The 11,359-nt window shown below is 35.2% G+C and overlaps 1 protein-coding gene across 1 annotated transcript; it reads right to left on the bottom strand.

Moving 5' to 3' along the window:
- Positions 1 to 621: 621 nt before the first annotated feature.
- taf1a (TATA box binding protein (TBP)-associated factor, RNA polymerase I, A) lies at positions 622 to 9,036 on the bottom strand. The gene is made up of 10 exons (XM_007255646.4): positions 8,720 to 9,036; positions 7,347 to 7,510; positions 6,048 to 6,161; positions 5,648 to 5,846; positions 4,112 to 4,227; positions 3,861 to 4,019; positions 3,695 to 3,761; positions 3,410 to 3,533; positions 2,947 to 3,101; positions 622 to 2,836 (listed from the first exon to the last, which is right to left on the bottom strand). Exons 1-10 carry the CDS (start codon positions 8,850 to 8,852, stop codon positions 2,760 to 2,762), a joined length of 1,308 nt encoding a protein of 435 aa, XP_007255708.1. The 5' UTR covers positions 8,853 to 9,036; the 3' UTR covers positions 622 to 2,759.
- Positions 9,037 to 11,359: the final 2,323 nt, after the last annotated feature.

The following is an 11,359-nucleotide window of genomic DNA, read 5'->3' as shown; positions in this document are numbered from 1 at the left end:
ATCTGATCACATTTCACATATTTATATTTACCTTTTTAAAATCAGCAAACATTAATAATAATAATAATAATAATAATAATAATAATAATAATTTGTTCCCATCAAATTGTTAATTTGCATCTATTCCTCCATTTCAGGTCTGTAACACATTCTGAAAAAGTTGAGGAAGTAAAGGATTTACTACTTTTATGGTTGCAATCCCTTCTCACAACATTCAAATACATTCTTGCACAGAAGATACCAATCGATTAAATGTATCAGGCATTATTTTGCCTCATTCCTCACACAAATGTCTTTAAGTGTGTAAAAGTCTTTGTTTTCACATTTTCTCTCCACACATTCTCTGTTGGGGACAGCAGACCACAGTGACAGCTAATATTCACAAAGTGAACCAGTACAGGAGTGGCCGGCTGACCTAAATTATTCCAAAAGGGCATGGACAACTCATCCAGGAGGTCACAAAAGAACCCAGAACAACATTTAAAGAACTACAGGTGTACTTGGGTTCTGCAGCAGGACAATGATGCAAAGCACACAAAGTTATCTTTGTCTGAAAGTTTGTTTGATAATCAGAAAAATAGCAATGTGCAAAAACAAAATAAAAACAAAAAGCACCATGAATTAATCTGCACACTTTTTCATTTAAACACAAGTTGTCAGTCATTTACAACATTTTAAATGTAACTGATGTGAGATCAACCCTGAACAACATACACTACTGCTCAAAAGTTAAGGATCACTTGCAAATGTTCCCCCTTTTGAAAGAAAAACACATTTTCCATTTTCATGGCATTCACAAACAATATTGTCCATTTCCCAATTAATTTAAATGTATCAGATGATTTTTAAGGAATAGAAATGTTTGTATTAAAGCCTATTTTTCTACAGAGGCTTATTTTGCATTTAGTTCCATTATCAACAATTCTCAGTCCTCTGCCTAAATATCCTGGTATGGCCACCAATCCAAGTAAGGGTGTTATTGAGCTAATTGATTGTTAGGACACCATTGCTCAGTTGTGATAAACAGCTGAAAAACATTACACAAATAAAAGGGAGCACAACATTCTAGGTTAATTTAGTATCTGAAGCATCAGATACAGCAGTTGTTGGCTTGCTTACAGGCTTAAACATTGCCAGAAAGAAACAATTTTCTTTAGAGACCCGTCAGTCCATTGTTGTGTTAAGGAAGTAAGGCTACTTAATGCAAGATATTGCGTTAAAATATCTTACCGTGCTGTTAAATACTCCCTTCGAAGAGTGACACAAACTGGCTCTAACAAGGACAGAAAAAGGAGTGGGAGGCCCTGATGCACAACTGTGCAGGAAGATAAATGTTTTAGAGCATGCAGTTTGAGAGAAAGACACCTCACAGTCTGTCAACTGAGAGCTGCACTAAATGAAACCAGTCAAACACCAGTGTCGGAATCAACGCTCAGTTAGCGTTAACTTTAGGATGTTGGACTTTATGGCAGAATTGTCAAGAAAAGCCATACATCAGACTGGCTAATAAAAAGAAAAGACTGCAATGGTCCAAATAGAAAAGACATTGAACACTGGATGATTGGATAAAGGTGTTGTGGACAGGTCCAAGTTTGAGGATCAAACAGAAGAATATTTGTGAGGCACAGGACCAATGAAAAGATGAATAAGCAATGCTTTATGTCATCTGTCAAGCATGGTGGAGGCATGGTAGAGGAAAAAGTGTGCAAATTAATTCATGGTGCTTTTTGTTTTTATTTTGTTTTTGCACATTGCTATTTTTCTGATTATCAAACAAACTTTCAGACAAAGATAACCTGAGTAAATATAGAAATCACGTTTTACAGCAAAGCCATTACAAAACCTTCATTTTAAAGCCATTCACAGGTGTACTTTGTGTGCTTTGCATCATTGTCCTGCTGCAGAACCCAAGATGGTCTGGAGATGCTTTGGAGGTGCTAAAATAGGATATTTATACAGAGTGGAAGAGATTTTAAAGAAAGAAAGGCTACCACAAGATTTTGCAACAGTACCCTGCCATGCCGTACCCTGTAGACGGCGCTTGTTTGGGGCCAATTTCAACAGGATAATGACCACAAACACACCTCCAAATTGTGTCGGCAATATTTAACAAATAAGGAGTCAGACAGAGTTCTGACTGTAATGAAGTGGCAGCACAGTCTCCGGATCTAAACCTTACTGAGCTATTGTAGAGCAGCTTGACCGTATGGTACTGAGGAGGACTGCATCAAGCCAATCTATGTTGTGGGAGATGCTACAGAAAGCATGGGGTGAAATCACATCAGATTAAGTTGACAGCTAGAATGACTAGATTCTGCCGGACTGTAATTGCTGCAAAAGGTGGATTCTTTGATGAAGGCAAAAGTTCAAGTACACAGTCATCCTTTTCATTAAATCAATAATTCTTAATCTGACAATGACTGCATGTCCTGTTTATTTGCTTAATTTCATAATCTTAAATGTGTTTCCATTGAAAACAAGAAAATTTCACTGTGATCACAAACTTTTGAGCTGTAGTGTACAGTATGGTAATTTTACAGTGGATAAAAAAACATTCTTCTTTTAAAACAGAGCTGCCTTTTTCACATAACATGAAAAAATAAAACATGAGCACACTCTAGTGGCCACATTCTGGTAAACAATACACAACACAGAAATGTCCAAAAATACCAGCTCATAAATTACAACATGAATCTTATCAGTCCTTTAATCAATCGTCTTTAAATGTCTTAAATGCATAAATTACAAGTCACACTTATTCAAACAATTTTCCTTTTCTTATCTTCCACATTGTAAGGCCCCCAAACTTCAGTACTGAATTTATTGTAGTATATTCCTAAAATACAAAAAAAAAAAAATAGTAGTTCCTCAAAAAGTTTAGCATTTAAAACATTAAAAAAATACAAATAATCAGAAGTTTGTATTTAAAAAAGTGATCAGGCTTACCATGTTCACCCAAAAGTTTGGCTACTTTTGCTTTAACCAGCAGAAGTTCTCTGTTTAGCTCAGAATCCTTCCTGCCGTGATAGGCTCTATAATGCATAGTCAGCCAAAAGTCTTTTCTTTGCTTCCATTCGTTGGCTATGAGATGCTGAAGACCTCTGAAGAAAAACAAAAATAGAAAGTTATAGAATTATTTTGCTAAAATACAGGACTATGTTTTTAGAGAATTAGTGGCGCAAAAGTGTACACACACAACACAAAAATAAAATAAAAAGTACAATGATGAGCCATTCTAAAAAGAAAGAGCATTCATATGTTTTTTCATTTAATAATTACAATTTGATATAATACATGTGTAACTGCGCTTCATATCTGTATTAAAATATTGTTATTTAAAGTTCATAGATAATGTTATTTTTTGAAGCAATTAAGAACATGCCCAACACTGTCCAATGTTAACCCTTACTTTCTTTTGAAGACCGTCATAACAGTCAACAGACAGTTCCATGTATCAAGATCATTTTTCCAGCTAGGATAGTCGAGGAGATTAAACACAACAGGAAGCGACTCTTCTAAATGTCCCGGCACAACTGTTAAAGTAGCAGAAATCATAAAACCTCACAATAGCAGGAAGAAGTCTGTTTGCAATGTAACTGTGTAAATTACACTTGATTATTCGTTAGTTATAAATTAATTAAAAATGTATATTTAAAAATATATATGTAAAAAAAAAAAGAATTACAACAGTTACCTGAGTTCACAAGGAGATAACAATACTCCTGCATCAGCTCATGACTGGGGACTAAATGGTGCAGCACCTGAAATAATGATTTAAACATTTTTGTACATGTACTCCTTTAAAAGCATTTATTTGTTATTTGAGTCGAATAACCAGAAAAGATAGTTTAATGCCGTACCTTCAGAATACTGATAAGTTTGGCTGGGGGAGCTTCATGCCTCTTCAGAAACTGGTACAGGTAGACATGAGCATTGGGATTTGATGGGTAGTCCTTGTTATAAGCGTAGTTTTGCAGTACTTTTAGGGCTTCCTCCTGATCATTGTAGAATTCTAGCATCTGTCAGCAGCAAAACAATTAGAATATGTTTTACACCAGTCATGCTAACATAATCTTTGAACTGGATCAAATCATTAAGTGTACAAACTTACATCAACATAACTCAATACAAAAGGGTCCCAAACTCCAGGTTGTGCGATGATTTCCTGTAAGGTCACTGAGGCCTGTCTGAAGTAGCTGTGCATTTCTCGGTTACTTGAATTATCCTCTGGAACAACAGATGGAGGACAATTTACTGCTTACTGCTTACAGATCAGCTAAATTCCTAAATAGTTTAAATCTGAAGTACCAGAGTTACAAACACTAAAAATAAAGTTCAGAGTGGGAAAAGAAAAACAACTTCAGTTTACAAAAAAAGTACATTTTTGTAGAATGTCTGCTACTGAATGTTCTGTACTGCAACTCCACTCATACATTTTTAAGAGAAAAGTAAATATAATAACTAGGAAAGTAAAAACTCAACAGTAGTATTATTCTGCCTTATAATGAATGTTTAACAGTGGTCTGCAGTGGTCAATAGTGTGATCCACCTTATTCTATGTGAGCACAAGGGGGGGCCATGTTTGTTTACTTTGTGTTGGAATTTCAATTCCAGCAGCGGACCATTGATATAGGTTATGCCCACAGTGATAATAAAACATATAAAATGAGTAGTACAATACACTCAGTTATTCAGAGGAGTCGCAGTAATTTGAAGAGGAGAAGTATTTTATTTAAAATTTCCATCCTGTGATTAAAGGAGCTACATTTAAACATTCACCCAAATGTCCATACATCTGCTCTTACCATTCAGGTTACCAAGCGGGCATGATGGACATAAATTATCAGGTTAACTGTAGGATTTCCATATCTAGCTATTTTATGCTATTCCACAGCAGTAGATTGCACCTGCACCAACCAAAAACCATTTAATATGAACTGTATGAACTATATGAATTTTAACACAAATGCAGAAGAAACAACCTCTTGAAAGTAGGCCTGGCAGAATAAAGTGTATATACACAGCAGTTTGTAATAATTAAAAACATTAAAAGACATACCCCAAGCGATGTGCGGCAGTAATCGCAGCAAAAGGTGGGGCTACAAAGTGTTAACCCAAGGGGGACGAATAATATTGCACGCCCCACTTTTCAGTTTTGTTTTTTTTTTTTGTTTTTTTAAAGTTTAAAATATCCAATAAATTTTATTCCACTAAAATTTCATGATTGTGTCCCACTTGTTGTTGATTCTTCACAAAAAAAATTAATTTTATATCTTTATATTTGAAGCCTGAAATGTGGCAAAATACTTTTGCAAGGCACTGTACATGGATTGTGCTTTGCTGGTATGTCTGTTGGGATACAAAAAAATTAAATAATAGCTTTTTTCAAAAAAGGAAGACATTACAGTTCGATTTAAATACATGCAATAAATACATTATTTAATTTATTTAATGGTAAAAAAGTGGTAGGAAATAACTACAAACTTAAACCAAAAAATAATTATAAATATATATAAAAATCTATTTGGTCCATGGTTCCATAAGACATTGTGAAACCAGTGAAAATACATACTGTTGATTTTGAGTGTTGTATCTAACCTGATGAGAATGGTCAAAGGCCATTAAGGGGTGTGTAACACCTTCTTACCTGCTTCAGACACAGATGATTTCTTCATATGCCAGATGACATAATCCAGAAAGCCACAGTATGCATGGATAAGCTTTAAATCCAGAGACTGGGGCACAGACTGCTTGCCATACCTCCAGCTTGCCGCAACAGACAACTGACGTTTAGCATCGTAAATGTGACCATTCAACAGAAGGTGAAAAGAGTGCTCCAAACAGATCTATCAACAAACAAATAATGCCATTATCTCTGTGCATAAAAATATTATTTATTGTAACAGAGAATTTAAAATAATGATTTAAATATATCAAATAATTTTACAAATGATAATTACTTATATTTATCTTAAGATTTACCTCTGGGTTTAAATTAAAAGAAAAAAAGCAAACCAAAATCCAAATAGATGTTTAAATAATAATACCTTAGCATAATTTTTCACTCCAGAGTTTTTCATCTGTTCATACAAAGCATTAAAATCTTCCAATCGAGAGTTTGGATGATGCTGAAGAATCTCTGTGCCTAGTCTCCAAATAATCTGAGGATTAAAGAAAACACTTGAAACTGTAAACAATGGTGTCATTTAAACAAACAATTCAAAACATCAGTTGGTATGTCATTGTTTCAGCACAAAGTCCCACTTTGTACCTGTATTTTACAGAGCATCAGTTAACACTAGTACAATATCCTTAATTACTGCACAGTTATGAGATTGCCTTTTATAAACATTGGGATATAAATTTGCAAGAAAAAGTATGTGAACTCTTTGGGATTACATGGATTTTTGCATAAATTGATCATTAAATGTGTTCTAATATTCATCAGTCACAACAATAGACAAACACAATCTGCTTAAACTAATACCACAAAAAAGATATATGTTTGCCTGATTTCATTAAACACAACATGTTAACAAATTATGTGAACCTCTAGGCTAATGACTTTTCTAAGAGCTAATTGGAACCAGGATGTGATGAGATTGGTGATTGTGTTGGTTAAAGCTGCCCTGCCCTAAAAAACATACACCAGTTTTGAGTTTGCTGTTCTTAAAAAGCATTGATTGTGAATCATACCTCGCACAAAAGAGCTCTCAGGAGACCCACGTTCAAGAATTGTTGACTTGCATGTAGCTGGAAAGAGTTACAAAAGTATCTCTAAAAGCCTTTGATGTTCATGTGTCCACGGTAAAACAGACACTCTAAAAATGGAGAAAGTTCAGCACTGTTGCGACTCTCGCTAGACGTGGTCGTCCTGTAAAGATGACTGCAAGAGCACAGCGCAGAATGATCAATGAGGTGAGGAAGAATACTAGAGTGTCAGCTAAAGACGTACAGAAATCTCTGGCACATGCTAACATTTTAGTTGGCTTCAACGGAAAAAAAAAATCCTTCTGGAGAATCCTGACCTTAACCCAGTTGAGATGCTGTAGCATGACCTCAAGAGAGCGATTCACACCAGAAATCCCTAGAATATTGCTGAACAGAAACAGTTTTGTGAAGATAAATGATCCAAAATTCCTCCTGACCGTTGTGAAGGTCTGCTCTGCAACTACAGGAAATGTTTGGTTGATGTTTTTGCTGCCAAAGGAGGGTCAACCAGTTATTCAATAAAACCATGCAAACATATGTGATACTAGTTTAAGCAGACTGTGTTTGTCTATTGTTGTGACATTTAATTACCAATTTACGCAGAAATCCAAGTAATCTCAAAGAGAATTGCTTACCTCACAGGCTAGTGACTGCTTGTTGACTGTGGTATCTTCCAGTGTCTGAGAGTAAGCAGACAAGTACTGTGCTGCCTCTTGCCAATGATGGTGCAGCATAGCGTCTCTTATGGCCTTCAGACATAGTCTTGAAGATTCGTGAAAACCACTTTCTTTAGCCCTTGCTAAAATGAAATAATTATTGTAAGTGGAAAATACAAATAAGTAATGTCTGCAATCAAGTGTATGTACCCTTTCACCTACAAGCATAGCCTGAGGCACATACATTAACAAGCTCAATGCTGCCTTTGTGTTGGAAATCTCAAAAACGCATACACAAATTCATATTCACTGGTTGGAAACTTGGATTTTCCAATGGGCACATAAAAATATATTTTTAATAATTTTCCCTTATTTACAGGAAAATGAACATATAAGACAGATTCCTCTCACTGGATAAAACATTGCTCACCTAATGTTCAAACTAAATATGCTAAATACATACTACCTAAGTATGCATAGGATTTTTCCCAAAGGCATTCACGTTTCCAATCTAAAATATTGAATTAAATTTCCTTCCCCAGCCCCAGTCACCAGTGTGCACTTTAATGAAGGATTTGAAAAAACATTGAGTTTCTGTTATTAAACTTACAGAAATTGGATGAGCCTAATATTTCAATGTTTTACTTAGATTTTCTGCCCACCCAACTTATTATACAATTTATATCTGTAAAGATTTTCAACTGGAATTTTAGTGTTCCCTTACATTTTTTTAGACAGTATAAGTAACACGTCCATAATGTAATTCTGACTAGTCAGGTTACCACTGACTAACAAGTAATCTCACATTCTTTGCTCTATAATTATATTTAACTAGTTAAAACATTAAAGTTTCAAAGATCTACAATTTTCTAGTAAAATAATGTAGTACTAGTTCCACACATCTACACTGTTATTCTTACCAGGAAATAATAATATTATTACTAATCGAAACCTGAACTGTAGATGTCAATACCTGAGTTGAATTACAGTGTATATAGGCTACCTGGAATTACAATTTCATTCAATTTCAATTAACTTAAGAGCATCTAACTGGTAAAATGTAACTGTAGATAAAAAAGTGAAATTCCGTGTAAATCAGGGATATCATATGACTAGTCAGAATTACACTCAGGATGTGTTCCTGACAGTATGAGTAGTGAGAATGATTTTATAGAGCTGTAGATCTGATATTATTACTGGTAAATATTGTATTGCTGATCACTGCAAGGGGCGTTTTTTTCTAGTCAAATCTGATGTGTAATTTGAGTTTTTACCAGTTAAAACTGAATATGAAGTGTTTTTTATTGTGGTGCAGCAGCTGAGATTAGTGTATTTTTATTAAGATACATTACCCTGAGCGGTGGAGGAGTGCAGTAGAATAGGCGGTCTGATCTTCCTGGCAACTCTTTCATCCTCTGAAGAGTCTGAAAAGTCTTCATTTCCTACTGATCGAGAAATACCGAGCTCTGCTTCGATATCATCCATAACCGACAGACTCACAATAGACAGTCCTGTATGTTCAGTGTTCTCAGTTCTCTCTCTGGTGAGAGGGGCTGTGTGGTAAGAGCTCGTACAGGGGCTCTGCTGCTGTGGAGTTATCTGAGTGTGGCCTCTCTCTCTATCTACAGCGCGTCTCCCGCTCGTATGAAACTCACGTGCTCTTTGTTTTTCTACAGACTAACTGCAGGTTCACCGCATGGTTTCAGCGCATACCGCCATCTACCGTCGGAGAGGAACCAGAGCGTCTACCCACCTCCTGCCTCCTCCTCAGAGCACTGCTGCACTCCGCTAGAGGGAGTCCGCGACTGAGTCCTCAGTGAATGGAGCTACACTCATTAGTAACTAATCCAGGGTGTTACATCAATTCTGGGAAGTAGAATAAAGTCATTTAAAGAAAAATTAATGAACTAAATGAAGGTTTTTGAGTGGTCTAGTCAATGTCCGATTGAGATGCTGTGTCATGATCTTAAACAAGATGTTTATGCTCAAAAATCCTCCAATATGGTGGAATTAAAACATTTCTGTAAAGAGGAGTGGACCAAAATTCCTCCACAGAGCAGAGATGTGAAAGACTGGTTGCCAGTTATCGGTAAAGCTTGATTGCAGTTGTTGCTGCCAAGGGTGGCACAACCAAGTTATTAGGTTTAGGGGGCCAAACACTTTTTCACAAGGGGGCCTGCATTGTGCTCACCTAGAATGGCACACAGACATTATATGTTGGTCATTCTTGTTAAAGAAAGAGTAAAAGTGTAGCCACTGTGCTCTTCTCTAATAGCAGGTGATCATCACTGAAAACTGTATACTGCTATATATTGCTGTATACTGTAGATGCGGCTCAAACCGTACACATTCGTTCACCTGATGTCCGGTTGTCTTATGTAAATGAATGTGAGAAAAGTCTAGAAGTTCTGTTGTGTTTTCAAAAAATAGCAAATGGTATTCAGGCTGAGAACAGATAACATAACATGGCCAAGTTTCATATGTCTAGTTTTTTATTTATTTATTTCAGAATGACTTCAGATCAACTTTTTAAATACATTCTAAATTAGAATGGAATATTTGACTCATTTAGCTTAAAATTAGCAAACATTCTAATGAAACATTTGAATTTAAACATTTTAATTGCACACGACACGAGCATGCAGCACCAGAGATCTTGATTTCTATTTGCTGCTGTATAGAGGCTTCACTCATCACAGCAATGTTGGACACTAAGGCCTGTACTACTTGACATGGTAAATGATTTCTCACATAGACAGTCTAAGGGAAACAGAAAGAGATCATGTTTTATTTGTCAAGAAGCACACTTGCTGAAAAACTGAAAAATAAGCTATTTTTATGATAAGAAACACTCCTTCACAGACATGAATCACACACACACACACACACACACACACACATATATTTTAATTAGACATACACACATCATTTTGGTGGGGGTTAAAAAAATTAAGGTAAAATAATATTCTTAAAGGGTGACATTTTTGATATCATCTATGTGGTCCACAAAATATTTATTTCTGTCACAGCTGATAATCAATTGTTCCCATGCATTTTTACAGGATATTAATGCGGGTAATTCTTGACCACCATTGGGGCGATAATACAAAAGACTTAGTAGATTTTAGTAAAATGTATAAAAGGTAAGTTAAAATGAATGTGGCATGATTCCAGTAATATATTATTTAAGGAATATCTGAAATATGAAATGAGAACTTCTCATTTTGAAGATATTGCAAGAAAGATGTTTGGGTAATTTTTGACTTACTATGCATCTAAGGATTAAATTGATTGTGGATCGTTTATACAATATAACTGTTCACACAAGCTGGTGAGCTCCAATTAATTAAAATATAAGTGAAAAAAAAACAATGTATGACTATAATTATGCAATTTTGTGCATTTCTTTAATCAGTTTTATTTATGGCTTAGATAAGATCACACTTCAGGTTCAGATGAATTCCTTTTAGAGAAGATAGATAAGCAGCTGTAAACCTGTAGAAATACACACCAAGCCTATGTACACAATGTGCCATTTCTCACACTTCCTGAAAACAGTGAGAACTTGGATTATATTAACTGGTTGTGCAGTATTTTATATTCAATTTTCAGGAATTATGAAAATATCCATTATACCTTATATAGGGAGTAATTGTGACCACATTTAAAACCCCAAATAAGAAAAATGTCTTACATTTTTATCTTTATGTTTTTTTGTTCATTTGATTTATTATTGTTCATTAATTCTTGAGTAACAGCCCTGAAACACATTTCAGCAAAATATTCCAAAAGGACAGTAAAGCATTTCCCACTTTGTAATCTTACCATTGTTTATCACAGGACTTTATGAAGATATTTAGGCACAGAGGATATCAAGTGATTAAGTGTTTCGGGTGTTATTTTGTCTCATTCTTCATCTAAAGATGTGCAACAGTACAGGGATATCTACCAGGAACAGATCAGGACTGCAGGCAGGCCAGTTCGGTACCAGT

The sequence above is a fragment of the Astyanax mexicanus genome, chromosome 1 (genome assembly GCF_023375975.1).
Source record: "Astyanax mexicanus isolate ESR-SI-001 chromosome 1, AstMex3_surface, whole genome shotgun sequence".
In the NCBI taxonomy this organism is placed as follows: Eukaryota; Metazoa; Chordata; class Actinopteri; order Characiformes; family Acestrorhamphidae; genus Astyanax; species Astyanax mexicanus.
This window is presented reverse-complemented; position numbering and strand designations above follow the sequence as displayed.

Excerpts from the sequence above, each read along its gene's own strand:
- taf1a (XM_007255646.4), bottom strand. The coding sequence starts at position 8,852 with ATGGATGATATCGAAGCAGAGCTCGGTATTTCTCGATCAGTAGGAAAT. Across the intron at positions 3,762-3,860 it reads AACTTATCAGTATTCTGAAG|GTGCTGCACCATTTAGTCCC; the intron begins GTACGGCATTAA and ends TCATTATTTCAG. Across the intron at positions 3,534-3,694 it reads TTATCTCCTTGTGAACTCAG|TTGTGCCGGGACATTTAGAA; the intron begins GTAACTGTTGTA and ends CTACTTTAACAG.